Source organism: Manihot esculenta, chromosome 2 (assembly GCF_001659605.2).
Source record: "Manihot esculenta cultivar AM560-2 chromosome 2, M.esculenta_v8, whole genome shotgun sequence".
NCBI lineage: Eukaryota > Viridiplantae > Streptophyta > Magnoliopsida > Malpighiales > Euphorbiaceae > Manihot > Manihot esculenta.
In genome coordinates, this window is record NC_035162.2 from 11,286,310 (window position 1) to 11,308,599 (window position 22,290).

At 32.7% G+C, this 22,290-nt stretch overlaps 2 protein-coding genes across 2 annotated transcripts; both read left to right on the top strand.

Moving 5' to 3' along the window:
- Positions 1-5,768: 5,768 nt before the first annotated feature.
- LOC110607526 (cyclin-D4-2) lies at positions 5,769-8,978 on the top strand. The gene is made up of 6 exons (XM_021746654.2): positions 5,769-6,603; positions 7,349-7,435; positions 7,544-7,642; positions 7,729-7,930; positions 8,035-8,159; positions 8,259-8,978. Exons 1-6 carry the CDS (start codon positions 6,283-6,285, stop codon positions 8,487-8,489), a joined length of 1,065 nt encoding a protein of 354 aa, XP_021602346.1. The 5' UTR covers positions 5,769-6,282; the 3' UTR covers positions 8,490-8,978.
- Positions 8,979-18,098: 9,120 nt separating this feature from the next.
- LOC110608967 (transcription factor bHLH145) lies at positions 18,099-21,756 on the top strand. The gene is made up of 4 exons (XM_043954221.1): positions 18,099-18,302; positions 18,960-19,555; positions 19,744-19,896; positions 19,989-21,756. Exon 4 carries the CDS (start codon positions 20,006-20,008, stop codon positions 21,092-21,094), a length of 1,089 nt encoding a protein of 362 aa, XP_043810156.1. The 5' UTR covers positions 18,099-18,302; positions 18,960-19,555; positions 19,744-19,896; positions 19,989-20,005; the 3' UTR covers positions 21,095-21,756.
- Positions 21,757-22,290: the final 534 nt, after the last annotated feature.

Below are 22,290 nucleotides of genomic sequence, written 5' to 3' on the forward strand. Positions count from 1 at the left end.
TATTAATAATTAAAATTATATTTTAAATTATCAAGTATAGAAATTCATAAGAAATGTATATTTTTTATTAAAAAAATATCTAATTTTAGCTAAAAGAAATCATTCCTCTCGATTTAACTCAATCACATAAAAAAATCTTCTTCCACAAAAATTTCGGAAACTTAGTTTGCTGCCTGCTGCATGGCCCCAACTGCTCGCAATTGAGTTTGGGCATCGCTTGACGAGGCACGACTTCACCTCTTATTCTGCCACGTATGCATGGAATGATGAAGGCTCAGGTATAATTGGGCCTATTAATCCAGTTTGGTTTTAGGCCCATTAAGCCCACCTCTTTGCTGTTTGCTTCAATTGTTATTTGGAATCCTATTTATGTTTACTCATCTTGAAGATCATGAGCTTCTCACTTGGGCTCATGCAGATCGAACCGGCTCTAGAAGCCTATCAGTTGGAATCGGATGCCATTCTTGATGAAAGTTTTGCTTGTCTGTAATTTCTTTAATAAGTAATGAGAGAAGCTAGTACTAAAGAAAATAGAAGGTTGATGAGAATGACAATAAGCTTTTACTAAATTTGATTAGGATATTAACATCTAATCCAAATTATCTCTTTTAGAATCCATCCATATAAGAAAATATAAAATTTGTTTATTTTCCAACATTATCAATGGCTATACAAGACAAATACAAAATGAGCAGCATACACTATAAATGGCTAAATTTCTATAATTTTCAGATGCACATCAAATTGACATGTAAGACAATGGAGGAGGAGCAGAACTCTGAAATGCCAAAATTAGTAATTGCAACTTGCATTTTCTTTCAAGTGAGAGAAAAAAAAATAGTAATTATAGTAGAATAGGTCCTGATCCCTTATACCCATTAATCAATTTTGGACAAAACATAAATAGTTGCATATATAATAATAACACTCCAGTCCCCATCTCAACCAACCTTAAAATTGTCTCTTCTTCTGCATTCTATCTCTTTTTTTTTTTTTTTAATTTGAAAAAATTAACATTTTCCCATCATTTCTCTGGAACCAACCAACTCCTCAAGGGTCTAGTCCATGAAATTAGCCATATTGAAAAAGGACAAATTCCAGTAAAAAGTAGCTGAGACAAAAGAGAAAATGGGTAATGTCTAGTGGTTCAAACAAGGCCAAAGCCAAGCTATCACAAATGAGGGATTTTGAATGCTTGTTAGAGAAAGAGATGCCATTTATTGGTCAATTGAGAAAAAAGCTTCTATGCCAGCTTGGTTCCTGTGGCATTTTCCTCTTGGTTTCTTGCCTGGCATTTATTTTAACTAATACACTTTTCAAATAATTTTTAATTCCAATAATTGAATAATTAATTAAGACAATTAGCAGAGACAAAGTTCTACTAGAAAACTTGACTATGAATTTGCTTCCTTCTTTCTCCCTTCTCACCAAGCATATGGTCCCTATCTCTATATTGCAGAATCCCAAAAGCTTAACCAAAATGCCCCTTTTCAATTTCTTTGATAGCTTAAATAAAGACATAGCTCAAGCCAAGACAGGTGACTTTGCCACCTCAGCCGTGTTTAAGATAAGCATATGCTTAATCACAATGTTAATCAATAGGAAAGTGACGTGTGAACCTGATTAATATACATGTGGAATTTATATTTGTTTTTTAAATAAGAGATGGAGTTCTAATACTTAATAGTGGAGACACCGGAGATACGGCGGATGTTTTGGTTGTTTTTGATGACGGACCACGGTGTTGCACATGCCTGCCTAGATGACCAAATGTTACAGGCTCAATGCAGAGTCTGTTACTTAATTATTATTTTTTTAATATTATTAATTTTAGTTTTTTTTTTCTCTTTTCTTTTAATGAGTGTGTAACTTTGTTTTACCGGTGGACTCTTTCTTCATGTTAAAGGATTGGAAGGTCATTAAATATTAAGTGGTGAATCTCAAGGAACTCAAGGTTGAGTTTGGCAGGTGGGAAAAATAAAATAAAATAAAATAAAATTATCTGTTAAAAGACTATAACCCATATATTTTATTTGGGCTTGTTTGGATTTAACCAATGACTTCTATATAATACATTCCAGAATTTTGATTTCTGATTTCTTAATTAGTGCTCATGGGTGAAACATATAATTAAAAATTTCCCATTTAATGCCATCTGAAAATAAAATAATGCTGCCATATTATTAAAAAGTCCTCAGTCCATCCCAAGATTAGAAGTAACTTAATAGCCAAACAAGAGGAAAGAATCCTGCATTACGTGTGACATATGGTAAAGCCTGTGGGTGTGTTTGTGAATATAATCTTTAATCTTTAGCTTTTTGTGTGGGAATAAGATTCAGTCAAATGCTGAATGGAAGGGAGGGTTAAAAAACTGGTCAATGTGCCCTAACATTGGGGCTGTAGCAGTAAAAAAAGGAAGAATAAAATTAAATTATAAAAACTAAACCGAAGAGATTAGTTAAATAAAATAGGCAGTGGGCACTGTGGATGACACCCTGTTAAGCTCGGATCTCTAGTGAAAACCCAACAGCAAAACCTTCTTCTTTAGACCAAAAATTTAAAGTCTTTGGTAGAAATGCTTCTCTTCTGACTTCATTGCCACAATACTGACACCGCCCATATGCCAACAAAGGGTCTCAATTTTCTTTTTATTAAGAATAAGGAAAATTACTAAACAGTCCCTATATTATATAAAAATTCAGTAATAAATTTTTTTAGAATAATTCTCATGGGAATTTTTATTTTTTATTGAACTGCAAAAGTGGGAAAACAAAAAGGTAAAATTCAAAGTGAAGGAAAAAGGAGAATTTCAAAGAAGAGAGGAGGAAATAAAGGTTAGAAAATTCTCTAAAGTCTCTTTAGAAACCCATTTCTAAGCACGTCTCATGGGTTGCCCTAGCATCCAAAGTTACTTAAGCCCTATCCTTATCCAATTTTATTTTATTTTATTTTATTTTTTACCGTTGCTTATGAATTACTACTATTCTCACTTTAATTATGTAATTAAATAATTCAAATTTCTTGGCCTCTCCAACTATTTAACACGATATTCAAATTTTTTGCATTACCCAAAATTTAATATATTATTTACTTGAAATATACTCCTCCAATCAATGAAACACATGTTAGTTAATCCTAGTGTTCCAGGAAGAAAGAGCATTAGTCAATGTAAATGTTTTTAGGAACATATTGAGTATTGACCCAACAAGAGATTAAAAATGGGTGAAAAACGAAGGATTTGAGTTGATAAACACCTTGTCGAGGGGCATCTGTTGAAGGAAAATCACCAAAAATGTTAGAATTTGACGTTAAAGTTACTCTTTGATTGAAATTTTTATCAATGGTTCAAATTCAAAGATTTCTTTTGCACCATTCCCAAACTAAAATCATGTCACTTCTTAATGACTCAAAACCCATGTAATTTATAACTAATAACACTAATTAATCTCATAATCTGCAATTTACCCAAGGTAAAAAATGGGTTTATCATCATAATTGACCTTGTTTATTGGTAAATGTTAGGGAGGGAAAATGTTTTGTACTTGGAAGATTTTTAGATTTGGAGAAGCTAAAGGTGACGCTCCTAAAAGTGAAAAAGCCAAAAGAAAGCAAAAGGAATTTGCTTTTTTGTGATTCTTTGGGCAATAAAAAGAGTAGCCTTTAATCTCCACACCATCGATTTTGGATGATTTTGAGAAGATTTTGTAATTTCATAATTCAAGCTTAGCTTTTTCGGCCACAGGAGATTTAGACATTGGGGTTTTAGGAGTCATAATGCAATTTCTCATCCTTGGAAATTTTGGATTCTCTTCTCTTCATTGTGTAGAGAAATTGTCACCCAGAAAATTAAAAATAAAAAATAAAAAACATGTGGTAGGAAATTTGAAAAAAAAAATCTAGAAGTAATTTGGGATGGGTATACCATGATGATTTTATACATTTATCTTTTTATTTATTTAATTATTAATACTTAAAAAATAAAATAAAATATCCTTTGTATACATAGTCTAAAGTATTCGATAAGATTTAAGAATTAAATAATCATTCATTAAAATTTTTTTCAACCAGTGCTTCCGCTGACAAAGCTTCATCATTAGGAAAAATGAATAATCAGTGGATGATTATGGGTTAAATTGATCTAAATTTTGAATCAGCTCTTCATCACAGACTTGAGATTTTTTTTTTTTTTTAAATATAAATAGAATAATCCAACCATTTGCATCTTAATTAAGTACATATATACCAGAGTTTTTTATATTTGCTGGTGGGTCAGACAATGGGATCTAAACCAAAATTCTATATTATTTTCTTCACTGATTTCTAGTACTACTTGTCAGAATTATTTATTACATTCAATATTTTCAAAATTCTATTGCAGTCTCTAACCAATCAACCATCAAAATCTTAATTAAGAATTAGGAATCATAATTAAGATGTAAATCTCCATTTATCAACATTTTTATTTTAAAATTATGTGTATGTTAACTTTTCAATCCAAACCCAATTTTATATTTAAATTATATATTATATAACAATATGTTAAATTTATAAGGGGTATATTATTTAAAAAATATATATTTCCTTAAAATATTAAATAATTAATTTACTCATATTTCTTTTCTCAAAATGATAATTTCAATAGAGGAATTTAATTATTTTATTATTCATTATTAATGAAAAAGGCCACCTCGTACGATTCATTGAATAACTGCGAACCATAATCATAGTAAGTTTGACAAAGAACATTGGCAATAATATTTCGGCCACATATTACGTACCCAAATTTTATTGACCATTTGAAAAGTGAAAATAAGGAAAAGTTATCCACGTAATTAATATTAAAATCATCATATATGCCTGTTAATTTAATATGAGAATTTTAATTTTATACATTATTCTCATAATAATAAGTAAATTGAATATTATAATTAAATTTAATATTTTTTAAAAAATAAAAAGAATAAAAATGATAAAACTGAATAAATAATATATAAAAAAGCACCACTAACATTTTCTGAAATTAATTCTGATCTAACTCGGTACTGAGAATTATAAATGGGGAGTAGGTGTTTAAAAGCAAAATTATATTGTTCGAACCCAAAATTGAAAATTGAAGAGTGGCATTTATTGTAGAAAAGTAAGTTTGAGAAAGGCCAAGCACCCAAAGAAAAAAAGGTACAGGCCCTCATAATTGTAATTTCTGTAAGAAACGGATGTTTCCAGTGAATGAAGGCGCAAGTGTCAATACGAGATAACTTCATGCCTGTTGGTCGGTTCTTACCTTCCTTTTTACTCTTCTATCCTTCTCCTTTTATCTATTTGCCTTTTTTACCACCCCAAATTTCCCAATTTCACTTTCTTCCCCTATTTTCCATATTATCATAAATTTCTCGCCATTATAAATGGGATTGGGAATACCGACAATTTAAGGAAAATCAAATGTACAGTGGTCTATTCCTTTCTTTCTCTCCGCTTATTCTACGTGTGATATGATTTTATTTTTTTTGAGATCAAATATATTTATTAAAAAATCATTTAATTTGAAAATTTTTTTAGAAAAAAGGAAGGAGAATTCATGTTCACAACTAGAATATTAGTGCCATGCAATTGGATTATGCATGATTAAATACATTATAAATATAATTAAAGAGTGGTTTTTTATAGAAAAATTGAGTGAAAAAGAGTAGGAAAGTTGCCCCCAAAAACAAAAAAATTATAGTTTAAGATAGCCACACGTATTAGTCTAAATAAAAATTGCAGCCCAACAGTAGATTAAAGACGACATCTTTCTACATAAGACTCTCACTCTCTCTCTCTCTACAAAATCTTGTAATTGCCCTTCTTGTTCTGAATATTTTGCACTCTCATTTCCTGTAATTTTCATATCTATAGTGGTCTCCCTCAGTTTCACTCTCTCTCTCTCTGCCTTTTGCCCTAAAAGAGGCTGTCGTTTCCTTCATAAACCCTGCTTGCAGCAGTCTTTTCGGCCCTCAACTTTGAAATAGAGAGAGAGAGAGCGAATGAGAGACTACCCTGCTTGAACCCATATTGGTTTTTTGTTCTTTTGTACTCTTAACAAAGACCATTCTTTGTCCTTCGATTGTTTCATATCTGAAAAAAGGAAAAAAAAAAAACGGTTCTTTGTCAAAGGTACATCTGAATTTGCTAAGAACAGGCATTAGTTTTGATCGCCATTTTCAGTTTAATGAACTTCTTCGCTTAGTTACTATACAGAGAAAGAGGGTTTTTTTTTTCTTGTTTTTGCTTCTTTGGAGAGTTTTAATGGCACCGTTTGACTGTGCGGTTTCAAGCCTTCTGTGTGCAGAGGATAATAATAGTATTTTCGATGATAACGATTGCTATGGTGCTGTTGTAGAGGAGTATGAGTCTACATGGCATCATAAGAATCATCGAATCCACCATGAAGGCAGGGCCTATGGTGGTGGTGGAGATGGTGAGTTGCCAATGCAGAGTGAGGAGTGTTTGGCTTTGATGGTTGAGAAAGAGTGCCAACATTTGCCAAATGCGGATTACTTAAACAGGCTGAGGAAGGGGGACTTGGACTTGGGTGGCAGAAAAGAGGCTATCGATTGGATTGGAAAGGTGGGTTTTGTGGATTGACATGGTTTCTCAGACACTATCAATCTTTTCTGGTTTTCTTTTTTCATTCATTCAAAGTGAATTTTTATGGTTTTCATTTAACGATACTCTTGTTTGAGAAGACTTTTGCTTTTGCCCGTTTGAATGAAGGATTGGTTTTCACTAGTTTTCTAGAACAAGATTTTTTTTTCATGGTTTTCACATTGGTTTTGATGGTTTAATCGAGATTTAGTTCTTGAGATGGATTTGGTTGATTCGAACCCTTTAGTCAAGTGCTGATTGTGTTTGTATTTCCTTTCTTGGTATTGGTGTTCAATGAAATTGCCAGGCAGTCTCCCATTTAGTTCTTGTTCTTTTTTTCTTTTTTGGAATTTTTTTTGGCCTTCACGAGTTCACGTTTTGGTCAATCTGAATTTGGTTTGGTGGATTCCTCACTTTTTCTCCCTTTTTTGGGGACGATGCTCATTTGTTAATTTGCATTTCTGTGTGTTCTTTTCTTTTTCTCTTCTGTGTGATTTTGTTATTGCATATTTTATCATTGCCTTTTTCTCTTTCCTTTAATTAGTTTCATATGCGTTTTGTTTTTCTTGTTTTGATTCTCTCTCCTTTGATTAGTCTCATACCGAACATCACTAATATTAATTTGAGTTGTTCTTTGCTTTTCCTCTTGTATTAAATTCTTTGTGCAATTCATTAACGGAGCCCAGTTGATGATCAATAATGCTAATAGCCTTTTTGTTTCTAACAGGCTCATGCCCATTTTGGCTTTGGACCACTTTGTGCATATTTATCAATAAATTACTTGGACAGATTTCTCTCTGCCTATGAACTGCCTGTAAGTTGAGAATCAAAACGTACTTGAACATTTTCCGTCCCCTAGCTCTGTTGTGAATCGTGATCCTATTCTTATATTGCTCATAATTTATTTTGATCTCATCTGCAGAAGGGTAAAGCTTGGATGATGCAGTTATTGGCCGTTGCATGTTTATCTCTTGCAGCCAAAATGGAGGAGACTGAAGTTCCACTTTCTGTAGATTTACAGGTGAGGATCCTTCACAATCTTCTGTTTGCCTCGCATGTTCAAGTTTCTGTTTTATCATCTGATTCTGATTATCATGATGTTTACAGGTTGGTGAATCAAAATTTGTATTTGAAGCAAAGACTATTCAAAGAATGGAGCTTCTTGTGCTCAGCACTTTGAGCTGGAGAATGCAGGCTATTACACCTTTCTCCTTCATAGACCATTTCCTTAACAAGATCAATAATGATGAAACCCCACCTAGATCTTTAATCTTGCAATCAATCCAGCTCATATTGGCCACAATTAAAGGTCATTTTCTTTGAAAAACTTTTGGAATGTACTAGCCTATAATAATTTATTTTTGCAGTTGTAACAGTTGTGATTGAGATATTTGAGGTGTGACTTCAATGCAGGGATTGACTTCTTGGAATTTAGGCCTTCTGAGATTGCAGCTGCTGTGGCCATTGCTGTTATAGGGGAAATCAAAACAGTGGAAGCTGAGCAAGCAATTTCTGCTCTCACTCAACATGTACAAAAGGTAAAAAACAGGAGCCATCAGTCCATCTGATTACTCTCTGTGTGACAAAAAATTATTTTTACTAATTATTTCTTTTACCTTTTTTTTTTTTGCTTGCAGGAGAGAGTGCTGAAGTGTATTCAACTAATTCATGATGTGGTATTGATTGGTGGGTCTGTTAAGAATGCAAGTGTTTCAATCCTATCAGTGCCTCAAAGTCCAATTGGGGTGTTGGATGCTGCATGCTTGAGCTATAGAAGTGATGACACAACTGCTGGGTCATGTGCAAATTCTTCACAAAATACTCCTGATGCCAAAAGGAGAAAGCTAAATAGACCATGGGAAGTTTAACATGTGGCAACGAAAGTTGGATCTTTTACACAGGGCCTTCTTGAATTTTTTAAATTTGGAGCATTGGTGCGTCTATGAAGGTGCTGTCCAAGAAAATTATGAGGGAAATGGTAAAAAGAAAAATAAAAAGAAGGGAAGTGGGAGGGAGGAAAATGGGAAATGCAGAAAAGGAGTTTTAATAAGTTGGGTCATGGCTGGAGGATGGAGGCAGGATTTGGATGGAAAAAAAATGTTTCATGCACTTAGCCTGAAAATAACAGTCACAGCTGTTAAATATTAGATCTCTTAACAGCTGCAGATAAGTAGTAGAGAGAATGCAAGGAAAATATTTATTTATTTTTATTTTTTATTTTTGGGATTTGTGAGAAACAACTTGTAGGGTTTGGACTTTTTCATCGGATAAAAGAAAATTGCCAAAAAAAACCATAAAGAAGAGGAAAATATATATTATGGGATATATATACATATATTTTTTGTTGGGAATTTCAATTGAACTTTAATTTTGAGCTTGTTTGAACATTTTTGGTTTTATGGAGAATCATTAAACAGTAAAAGACGATACCTGGAAAGAAAAAGATAATATGGTTCAAGATTATAGACTTAAAAGAAGTAACTATCACAAGCCCAGCCTGAGAGACATTCAAAGCCCAAGACCATATCAGAGGAACCCTAGGGCTAAACAGAAAAAAGGGGAAGAAATTCCTGACGCCCAATAATGAAACTTGGGGGATTCCCAAAAGCCCAGAAACAGAGGAACCAAGGTATGACGATGCGTTCATGCTCGAGGAAGGACATAGGCAGAGCTCACTGGCGTATTAATAATGCACCGTTCGAGGAGGGACATAGGCAGAACTGATCGGCGTATTAATGATGCACCGTAAGGGCGATCACCTCAACAGAATGATGGATCTATTGCCTCGGAGAAGTCCTACGTCCACCAAACTGAAAGATCTCTCACAGAGTAAAAATAGATAGACAACAAACTGAGGCTCATCGAACGATCCAAAAACTCCACTGCTTTCTTGGAAAACTTGTGACATGCAAGGTCAAGATCGGAGGAAGATAGATCTGGTCACCCGGAGACTTGCATGCACACAACACCAAACAAAGAGAAACACAAACAAGCATAGAAAAAAAAAAATCCAATAGCAGGATGTAGGCAGTGGGCAAAGGGAAATAATTTCACTAGTCAGTACGTGGAAATGATAATCTTGTAATTAAAAGCTGATAAATAGAATAAAATAAAACAAAATGGGCAGCACAGGGTCCACATCATCTGATAAAAGGAGCTTTGTGGATTATTCCTGACATCCTTTTTTTTTTTTTAACAAGCTGAAAATATATATTCCACCAATCACATGCTACATTATGTTTCATAAGAAAAAAAAATTAAAATTATCGTACAATTATATATAAAAATAAAATCTGATATTAATTAATTAATTTATTTATATGGCTGGAAATAATCCAAAATCCAAACTCATTTGTATTTGTAAACACTGATTATTAAAATATTAAAAATTAAATGCTCCATAATTTGTGCTAAAGGACGTGTTGCATTACTGGGTTTATGAGCAGAGCAGAGCAGAGGTGCTCGTGCTTCACAAACATGGAGCTGCCATTAGTTGACAGCTGAGAGATGCCACTTTCATTTAACATTCTCCTTTAAAGTGAATGAAAGCACAAGACAGGAATCTTGGAACTGCAAAATTCTCGGACCCAACTGATCAAAATCTTCTGAAAAAGGTGCAATTTTTATCAGCACACATGAACTTAAAGGTTTGGTTTTGTTTCCACTAAACTTCAAAAGCAAGTTTCAGGCAATCTAGTCACGAAGAGCTAGCTGTATTTGTCCCACATCGAGGTCAAGGATTTCTGCCTGAAATGATTTGAATCCTTGTCAACATTTTTCACATCCAAAATGTTGTTCACGAATTTATCATATTCTTTTGGTTTATTAGGCTTTCTATTGGCCCACAAATTTTGAAACTGTTCCAATGTTGAGCTTCATATTGATTGGAAATCAACAAGAGAGAACAAAAATTCAGAAACTTAAAAACATAGACGACTTGTCGTTGGAGACTTCCAGTACTGGAGCAGAGATGAAAAGGATTTTTCTTTAATAAATATACTTAATTTCTTAACATGAGATTGTCAAGGAAAGCAAAATCTCAAATAAACTACATATTTTTCAATTAACGTTAAATTAAAATTATAGAACAAAAGTTGGTATATATATACATAACAATATACACTTTAATAAAAAAATATTAAAGTTAATTTTGTAGGGCTATGGCAATGGGTTTACTTTAATGAAATTATTTTCCAAATAAAAGAAAAGATAAAGTTCATTTAATTTCAACTTAGTAAATAATACAAACATTCTAATTTGAAAATATCAATTACTTTTATAAGAAAAATAATTTAATATTCTCCGAGAATCATGTGGCACGCATAAGTCAATAAAAAAATAAATCTAACAACTTTTTTTTTAAAAAAAATTTGATCAATGTATTATATTTTAATGTCAATTTATTCCACCACTTTGCATTATAGGCTTATTATATAATTTTTGTTTGGGTAAACTACGATTCTCGCCAATTAGAGAATTCAACAGCGAGCAAATAAGTCTTTGCAAGGAGGACGTTGGCTTTTAAAGTTGTAGGATAGTGGAATTGGGTTTGTGAATATAGCTCAGCCTGGTATAAAAGGCACAGAACCAATGATAGGGAATAAGTGAAAAGGTAAGATGTTGGTTTGTGATAGATTCAAGAGGAATGGAGATTAGCAGAGCAATCTGACTACGCGTCCACGATGGTCGATGTTTTATTGGGCCATGGAGCCCAAACTGACTCTGGCCTTTACAATGGAAATGTGTCCATCATCTACTAGGTGGCCGTATCCATCTCATAAAACCCCGCTGGGCGACCATGCATCCTGCTGCCGCCCAAGCCCCGCGTGCATGGCTGGTCACTTATCTATACTTAATTTGACCAAAACCTTTTTTTTTTTTTTTTAATTTAAAAAAAAAAATGAAAGAAAGAAATGAAAACCCTCTCTCACACACAACTCTTATCTCATGTGGAAACACAAGCCCAAATGTGCAAGATCCCGACGGTGATGGATTTCGTAATTTTGCTTTTTTAATTTTTGATGCTCATTGTTTGTTTCTTTTCCTTTGTCACTAGGCATGTTCTCCTAAATTTCGCCACGTGTTGCCTCTCGGGAAACTTTCTGGACTTGCTTATGTTGATCATGCGATTCACGTTAAACTAAATAATTAATTTTACAGCATCAATTCTAAATAAATTATAAATCAGAACAAGATTTTTTTTGTATAAAGTCTGCTGTTTCTTACTGAATTTTTTAATTTGAGTAATTTTTTTAGTGGAAATTTGGTAGTTAGAAGGTTCTTTGTCTTTTTATGTTTCTTAAGTTTTCGATAATAATAATGTAATAATTTATGAGTTAATGTTAATCGTTAGTTGATTAACCATTTTACCTTGAGTCCAACGTATAACCTGAGGAAGTCCAATTTACCCACATAAAGATATATTTTTTTAATAATTAATTTGAACATGAAATTTGAATTCAAAACTTTACAATTCCAAATAAACTTTAAATATTATTAATGACAGGAGAAAGCAGTAAGAGATGGCACGAAGTAATTATGGTTACGTGGGAATGGGGCTAATTAGTCAAGCAATCGACATGGTAGTTCATTAGTCAATGTGATAATTACATCACTAATGTAAGTGGATAATCTTGACTTATCAATGCAGGTAATTAACTAAAAAAGTTAACCCTAATTATCAAACTTATTTTGTTATTGAGACCTTCCATTGATTTGGTTAACAGCAAGTTGAAGGATAGCCTCAACTAATTAATCCCTCTATTCTATAGTTTTTATCTTTTTTTATTAAAATTTTAAAATTATTTTTTTTTAAATTAAAGTTTTATTTATTTATAAAAAATAATTTATATATAAAAAATATTAAAAAAATAAAATTTATTAATAAATTTATATATTGAAATGTTAATAAATATCTCTGAGAAATTATATTTTTTTAAAAAAAAGAAAGTCATTTTCTATTTATTTTTTTATTAAGAATTATTTTTTATTAATTAAATCTTTTTAATATTTTAAAAATTAAAAAATATAAAAATTATGATGCTATGAGATTTAGAGAATAGAGTTTATAATGGTTGGGTAAGTTTCGCCGAAGAGGAGGGAGCTCTCCTCCTTTTATCCTTTTCCTTTTATTTGCTAGTGATGTCTAACGGTCTTTCTATTACAGTACCATCTATTTCTGTCATTTAGACCCGTACGTACGGATACGTCAGATGTCTTCTTCATGTCAGACAACCATTTAATTCCCTCTGGCGCTCATACGAGTAGGGTTGCGAAGTGACTGGACCTGATGTCCTTCCTCATATTACGTCACCGGACTGGACTCTTCCTTACGAGACCAAGGCTCGCGGGTGGCCCGATCCATCCCCTAAGTTTGGATTAAGACCAAAAATATTGGGCCGGCCTGACAAAATGGGCTTTTAGAGCCCTATACCAGTTTCGGCTCCTTTAGGCTTAGCCTCCCCTAGAACGCGTGAAACCCGACGGTCATCAATTGTCTCTTTACTTCTTTAACAATTATTATATGATTAATGACAGGGTAAATATCTAGACTTTCACAATGACTGCGTGGCCCAAAAACGAATCTTTACAAAACGTATTCTCTTTATCCCTACTTTGTGTATTTCATCTCTTTCGTCTTTTTGTCAAATCGTCTTCAAGTACGTTTCTCATATTGAGCCGAAAAAGAGGAGAGCTCCTTCTTTTTCGGTCACGTTTATCCAACAATTATAAATCTATTTTTAAAAAATATTTTTTATAAAATAAATAAAAATTTATAATAATAAATAAATAAATTGAATATTATACCTGTGAAAAAATAAAGTAGAGGAATAGAGTATAATTTTTTTTTTAATGCGAATGCTATAAGTAGTGATGATGTAGGCAGCTAATAATACAAATTTTGAGAATAGTAATGATGATATAATTACTTGCCAAATGGCAGCAATTCATCGAAATTAAATCGTAATTACTAGAATGAAATAATGGGTTTTCACAATAATGTTCTCTAAAGTACTGAATTGTAACTTAACACCCTCGTGTGAGACCTACTCATTATTACCACAAATGAACTTCATGAGGCCATATTAATTTTGTCCATATATATTGCGAAAAGGGTTAATAAAATTATTTTTAAAAAATAAAGACAAAATTACCAGTATTTGATTTCAATTTCGAAATTAAGTTTTCTTTTTGTGCCCATGGAATTATTTAAAAAAAAAAAAATCTTTCAATGAATACATTTATTAAAAATTATTATTCCCCTTAATGGGCTCACGTCTTCAACTAGGTACATGACAATACCAATATTAGATAATAATATATATAGGTTAGGTCATAATTATTAAAAATATTGATATAAAATTAGAAGATTAGGCTGGGGTGATCCATTAAGTGGCATCCATATCAAAACAAAGGTGATGAGCTGCAGCTTACATACACTAGCTACCAAATTAAATGGTGATGGAGTGGGAACTGAGTGGGCTGTATGCATGATCAGCAACTATTCTGAGTTGACTCACTGAGGTATTAGAATCCCACTGGTTGACATGATTAAAGCCATGGCTAACACGTCAAAGCTTGCATTATTCTGTTCCAAAGACTTGCACTTTCTTCGTTGCTCCACTTCTCAAACTTCTTTTAACAGATATCTGCGTTTGCTTCCGACATCGCATCTACAAGATTGTGATGCGAAGGTTTATGTGTTTTCTTGTCATGTAAGTAACTTTGGAAGGTGCAACTACCCTTTCCCAACCATGTCCCTTCAAATAACAGAGTTTGGATTATTTAATATTATTGGAATATTTTCTAAATGGGTAATAAATTATAATGTCCCTTTTTATGACACATCATCACTATATATAAGCCTAGAAATTAGCTTAACTATCCTATGTTTGTGGTATTGTTATTGAATTTGGTATATATCAATGGACGTGTGTGGGTTTGCACGTGTTTGATGACGGGATTTTAAACCTAAACCACACTACTCAATATCATCTATATCTTGAGCCAATGAAATAAATATAAATTAATCATTAAAAAAGAAGAAAAGAGGGTTGACACTTTTCTTTTATAAGGTAAAAAAGTATTAATTAGAATAAATAAATAAATAAAAGTAGAGTGGGATAAAAGTCTAAGAAAGTGGGTGGTGCATAGCATATAATAGTTGGGGTATCTATATGCTTTGTATTGGGTTGTGGGTATATAATTCATATATTTATATATTATTTTAAAAAATAATAAAAAAAAGTAAGAGACATGAATATTAATCTTTTTAGTGGTGGAAAGAAAAAGGGTATTTTTCTTTTTTTTTTTTTTTTTTTTTTTTTCTTTTTAGCTTTCCAAGCGTGGAAGTTTTTGTTGGAGAATCCACAACCAAATGGCTCCATGGTCTCATACTCCATGCTTATACCTCTCCCCCACCAAAACCCTAATCATACATATTTTTATTCTTAATGGCCGCTCCTTCAACCAATTTTCTTTTCTTTTCTTTTCTTTTCTTTTCCTCTGCTTGTCATTTTTTCATTTGTTCTTACTTTTTCTTTTCTTTTGTTTTTTCAACCCCATTAATCTATTTTTAGTTGCTAAAAACACGGAATCATCTTGATTGTTTTGCAATTAATTAGGTTTGCTTTATTTATTATGTCAATATTTTCTGGTAGCTTTTTATTCTACTTTAATCAAATCCATTAAAATGGGATGTTATTTTACTTAGTAATTAAGCGTTTGTCTTTTTTATTTTGTTGAGTATCATAGTATTATAGAACGACTTAAATTTCACTAAATTAAAATGAAATACATTAATTAAATATATTTCCCATTTAAAAGCTTTCAAGTATTTTTCTTTTTTTTTTAAAATTTTGATAATGATACTAATGGGTATTCTTTTTTGTTAATAATAATAATAATAAAGAAATATATGCATCATTTCATGCTTAGGAAATGGAGGGTCCACTAGCAAGTGAACATGCAGGCTGAGACAGTGAATGTGTTATGGATATGTGCGTTACACAGAATCATCCATCTTATCTCCATGGTGGGTAAGCTTTCACTCACCTCCTCTCCAGCTATATATATAGACCATCCAACACTTTTTTTATTGGTGAAAAAATTAATTAAAAAAATAATATAATAAATATTTTTCAATTAATAAAATAAAGAGTGTTACTATACTAACAAAAATAAACTCTAATATATTTTTTATTAATAAAGTGGTGAATCCACAACCACCATATATTAATTCTCATGTCATTTCTCAAGCTTATTGGTTCTTTGGCCATTACATTTGTAAAAAAATAAAGTGTTTGAAATCATTTTAATAACTAAATTAATGATAAAAGTGGTAATGCAAAGCAAGCATGCTATATGATGATTCAAATAACACCTACATTAATTAAATCATTTTATTATAATAATTTGATTTTATCCTCTACTCCCCTTTACACATACAACTTATAAGGTTCAACTTTATCATCCACCCATTAATTATATGATTGAAATTTTCATTTTTATGTTTCAAAAATTTATTAATCAATCTCTAATTTTAATAAATATATATTAAATATTAAAAAATTACTGATTAATTTTTTTTAAAAAATAAAATACAATAAAAGGAGTGGAGGAATCCTTTGCTTTACATCTCACTTTGTAGATATTGGAGGAGGAGCTGCTGTTTAAGTGCCACCAAAAGGGAAGACCCAATGGGATTGGAGAGTTTGATTATTCATTAAAGCATGGGTTGCTAATGTTCCCTCCACTCCAAACAAATGAGTATCAAAGTATGCTTATTATTTTATTAATTTTTTCATTTCTAAATTGCAAATATTATTATTGTCATCTTACCTGTTCAACCAGATATCCTTCAGGTGATGATTAAATCATGGGTTTTGCTTATTATTATTTTGTAATTTGTAGCTTGTATCATACCCCATGTCTTCTTTTCAAGTCATGCTTTCATTACTTTAATGTATAAGGCACATGATCCCTTAATTTGGATTATTTTCCCTAAAGCATATGCTATAGATGAAAAAGAACATGTCCACAAATGGGTATTTCTTTTTTTTTTTAATTTATAAGATAAAGTTTTTATTCGTGCAATTTTATTTTTTTTTAGTTTTAAGAAGTTGAAAAAGGATAGGACAGGGTTGCTGCAATTTGAATGTTAAATAGAGAAAATGATTAGGGCTAATAAATAAAGTGAGTCTGTAAAATGAAATGTACAGAAAACACATATAAAAAAAAAATCATTGATAAGCATTTTGATGGTTTAGGCACATCCATACATCACATCACATCAGTGAAAAGTATTATTGTACTCCGTGTAGGGGCCAATTACCCTATAATTTCTCTTCTTTTTTTTTTAATTTGAAAAAATAAATAATTTGCCTTTTACCTTGTATGGATAATACGTGGCAATATATATTATTGTCAGGTGCAAAGTTGAGTTTAAATATGATGTACACAATGCTCATCAATAGGGTCCCATCATCTTTCTATAATCATATGGTTTGAACGGTCAATCGTCAAATTATTGGTGTTCATGTTAAACATAGGATACCAACCCCTTTCTAATAATCTAAATCTTCTTCTACCTCATTTTCATTTTCCTTTTCTTTTTCTATTTTTTCTTTTCATAAAGTAGTTTTTTGCCCTCTATAATGCTTTCAACACTAATATGTAATTTTATTTATTTAGTTAAATTAATTATCGAATTTAAATTAAAACTTCTAATTACTTTCATGTCTTATTAATTAAAATTTCGGTTTAATTTAGTTTATTTTCTATTAAAGATAATGATATACTTTTATTTTAAATATTTGCAGTAGGATCTAATAAAATGTAAATTTGAGGGTAAAATTATAATAATGCCATTATGGTAAAGGTGATGGACACAGTAAAGGTGTATATGTAAATCATAGAATTTCCATAAAATTTAAAGTAACTAAAGTAAAAAAGATTATCTTTTTTGCCCAAATCTTTTTGGGCCAATTGCACTTCCATCCCTACACAAATTGAAGTTTTTAACAGATAAAGGATGCGACCAATGATAGTTGTTGTTGTTGTTTTTTTTTTTTCTTTCCCTTTAAATGAAAAATGTAAAAAGAAAAAAATGTAGGTTTTATTTTTATTTTATTGTTAGATAAATAGGGAAATTAGAATTGGCGTGATGGAAATGGTCAAAGAATTGAAGGTACGAGACAGACCACGTTCTTGTTCCAACTAGATTAACTAAACTAGGATCCGACCGTGGTTGGGTTTGAACCCGATGTCATAACTCATGATGCTTGCCACCCCAAACGGAGGGAGCGAGAGAAAGAGAGAGAGGGGTTATGTTCCGGTGCATCATCATTGTACACTAATACCTTGCGTGCACTCCTCACGCACGCACGCACGCACGTATGAGGCTTGCGCTTTTCTTTCCTTTTTTAAATGCCACCAGCACCATCGTTGAGGCCCAGGACATTTCTGTCAATTTAGTTTTCTATATAACCTTAGCTTCCGTGCATCCCAATATTTGGACTTTGATTGCTTTCTCTCTCTCTCTCTGTCTCTCTATTTCTCTGAGACTCTGAAGCTAAGGCGTTTCTCGGTTTCTGCTCGTGGTGTGTTTGATCTGGTTTTTTGGTTTATAGAATTGGGTGGCTTGAAGTTTTATTCTTGGATTGATCTGGTTCTTTTTAACAGTAAGTTCCCTTTGGCTTTTTGTTGATTTCTGTGGTTGATATTCTTTGATGATATTTTGACTGAATCCTCCTTTTTGGCTTATGGGTTTTGATTTTCTCTCTATTTCTGGTCTAAATTTTTTTCTTTCTTCCTTCTTTCCTTCCTTACTTTTGATGTGTTCAGTTTCAATTTATCCATTTCCATTTATCTGAAGTTTCTCTCTATCTGAAATTCTCTATAATTTTGTCTCTTTTTTTGCCCCTTTTATTTAATGGTCAGAAGTTCAGATTCTGATCTGCTCCTACTTTAGACCATATTTTCATCTTATAATCTGTTGGGTAAAATTGAGATCCTTATGCTACCTATGAATGGTTAAGCACTGAAGTGATAACAGTTTAGTTGCTTTTTTGTTTGGCACGCTAATAGCTGTAAAGAATGAAGCTGAGTTTGTTTAGGTATTTTGAATTCGTTTTGTTTGCCAGCTTAGGATCACTAAAGAAATTTTCTAGAACAACTTGTGTTTTGTTTAATGGAAGCCATGGAGCTTTGTTGTTCATTGCTTGTGTAGTACCTATTTATTCTCTTCATCAAACTTGTACTTTTTCTTTTGGTTTGTCAATTACGATAGTATCCAGAAAATTTTGCATGAGGTTTTGTTCTTATAAACCTTCTTGCAGGATCCTTGAAGTATTGGTGCAAGTAACAGCAGTGGCAATCTCCGGGCGAAGAGAAACAGTATGCGGTGGTTTTTGAGTCTTTCTGTTGATGTGTATCGGAAAGTTATCTCCTTGAACCTCTATTGTAGAGTAATCCTGTAAATTCCTTTTCCAATAAGCACACCCTCCAATTTTGCGGCTTTATTTTTATCCAATCTAGTTTCCATGGGATCCACTTTTTTCATTGTTATTCCCTGCTACGTCCGCCAGATTAGCTGAATACGGGAATCCATCTCTTATCTTCTCCAATCTTTCCCATTATATTGCCCGCAATAAATCCCACTTACTAGTGTATTTTTATTCGTGTACTCTCTTTGGCTCCTTGTTGAATTTGATATCACCTAGTCTACACAGATTGCAAGCAGTCAGTTTACTGTCCTCTGAAAGATCGTACTCTTGTTGTTTCCATCATATTGAAGGGTTGAGAAGTAGTTATGGTGTGCCAAGCAGCGAGCCAAACAAATTTTCGGGCATTAAAACACGAAAATGGGATTGCTGGGTGTGCCACCATTATAGTTAGAGTCATAGCATGCTTTCATCCTCTTCAAGATTGCCAGGTTAGTGAAAGTTAATTTTATTCATGAATTAATCTTTTTCTACAGGAATCAGATTGTATGTATGTTGCATTGATCAATTAATATTCTCTTGTTTATGATATTCCTTGGATTTCTTCCTTTCATTGATAATGGTAGGAAAGTTTATACTATGTTTTTCTTTTGCTGATTTTTTCCTTGGATTTTTCCAGGCTGAATATTTCCGTCATTTGCTTAAACCCGTTACGTAGATTTACTTTTTGCGCCACTGTTTTCAAGTTAAGCTGGAGTCTTTTGTTTTTTCTATTATTACTGAGAGAAACAGCAAGTGAACAGCCACTTTTACTACTGCAGAAATCCTTCTGGTATGTTTTATTTGTCTAATTATGTAAAAATTGATTGTAGTTTATTTTTTTGTAGTATGAGCTGTAAAATAGTTTCCATCTTGTATTGTAGGGTGATTGTTTTAGTTGGATGGGTGAGAACTGGGGATCCTGTTTTCCTCAGCAACAATTGGATTGGCAATCACCCAATTTGAATTATTTTGGTGCCCGATTTAACTTGGGGCAGCAGTATACAACCTCTTCATTCGTGAACTCTGGTACTGACATGGTTTCTATAAAGGGGACTCTACCTTTATATCCATCCTCTGAGCTATCTCACTCACATGTTGGTCAAGCAAATGAGCCTCACAGTTGGTTTTACTGTTTGCCTTGTTTCCCACAGGCTTTCACGCCTGCTTTAAACTCTGGTCTCAAAGAGAAACTTGTTACTGCCCCTTGTGACAATCATAAGGAGACCATCACATCCAAGGTAGAACCTGGGTGTAATCAGAAGAGATTCCTTGTTTTTGATCAGTCCGGTGATCAGACTACTCTGATCTTTAGTTCTGGTATTGGGGCTCCTGTCCAGTCCTTTACTTCTTGGGCTCTGAATCCAGCTGCAGCATATAATTTGAAGAGGGAAGATCCTGGAACTAAAGAAAATATGAATATTCATTTAGGGGCTATTGCAGCTGGCCACTTTGCAGAAAAAAATGGTACTGAAGTGCAAAGTGAGATGCATGAGGACACTGAAGAACTGAATGCCTTACTGTACTCAGATGATGGTAGTTATTCCACCGAGGATGATGAAGTTACCAGTACAGGTCATTCACCTAGTACAATGACAGCTCAAAATAATCAAGATTGGTTTGAAGGAAGCATTGAAGAGGTTGCCAGTTCCGATGGTGCAAATAAAAAGCGAAAATTGTTTGGAGACTACAGTCTTTCACCTGCACTAATGGACACTGCTAGTTCTATGAAACCCATGAGAAGTTGTAAGAATGAGGATGATGCTGAATCTAGGTGCGAAGATGGCTTGAATTGGACATTGGGTGAGATTGATTCAGAACCAACCAACAAGAGGCTAAGAAAAGAAAGAATACGAGAAACTGTGAGCATTCTGCAGAACATAATCCCGTGTGGAAAGGGCAAGGATGCAATTATGGTTCTTGATGAAGCTATTAATTACTTGAGATCCTTGAAGCTCAAAGCAAAAGCTTTAGGACTTGATGCTCCATGAGTAGCAAAATTCAAGTAATATTGTTGTAGCACTAGGTTTTCAGTTACTTGTTAATTACTATAACTTATGGTGTGTGCAGAATAAGTCAGGTGAACATGAACTAGGCAAGCTTTGATTGTCAATATCTGCCAGGGTCCTTGTAAAGAGAAGGCAAATGCAGCATAATATCTCACAATAAAGTAAGAGTTTGAATCATTAAGCCGTGTCTTAGGGCCTAGATAAAGTAGCACTCATACATGGCTGTGTGAATGAGAAGACTAGTTATTCTGGAGGGACCCCTCTTGTAAGGAGGATGAAACGCACGCTGCTTTGGTGTTCTGGGACCCAACCTTCACTTTTCCAAACTTTTTGTATTCTTGTCATTTTTTTCTACCTCTTTTCTGGGGTTACTTCTTTATTGTTTGTAACAGTGCAAGAGTGAGACTCTCCATATTTCAAGCTGTCAAACCTCCTGGGACCCCTGATTTGCCATTTCATGTTTCTTCTCAGGCATTGTCACAATATCAGCACTGGTTTTCGGCACGGTGGATAATGGGGTACTATAATTGAATTGTGGAAGAACATTGATGCTTGTCTACTTGTTTGGATTAAAGCTAATGGGGTTTTGTATGTAGTGACTGGATTTCGGATGGCTGGTTGTAATTTAAATTTGATTGGTTTTAGTGTTGTCTTTATGCTTGTGTACATACGTAGCATGCACATATTTATTGATTGGAGACAGCGATGTGAGGAGGCCGTGATGCCTTTTTCTCCGTGAAATGGTTCAAAAACTTTCGAGTCCCGCTGGACGTGATGGTCTTTGTGAAGGGACCACGCCGTTGCATTATTTGGGAAGAGGGAATGAGCCCATGCCCGTGATTTTTGGTTATCTGGGTTTCCTACCAACTATGGGAACTGGGGAATGAAATTCGCACTTACCTAACTTTTAAATATTAATTTATTTGATAAATTTATTAAATAATAGAAGCTTTTTAAATTGATTAATTTAATTTGATTTTATTTTTATTTGTATCTTACTATCTTTTTTAAATTTATTAGTTAATTATTTTTAATCTTCGAATTAATTTTTTTATGTTAATAAATTATATATAAATGTAAAAATACTATAAGTGATAGTTATGTTGGTTATATTATTCTTTCTAATATGATAAAAGATGTGTGTGTATATATGCATATATATGTTTATATGTATAATT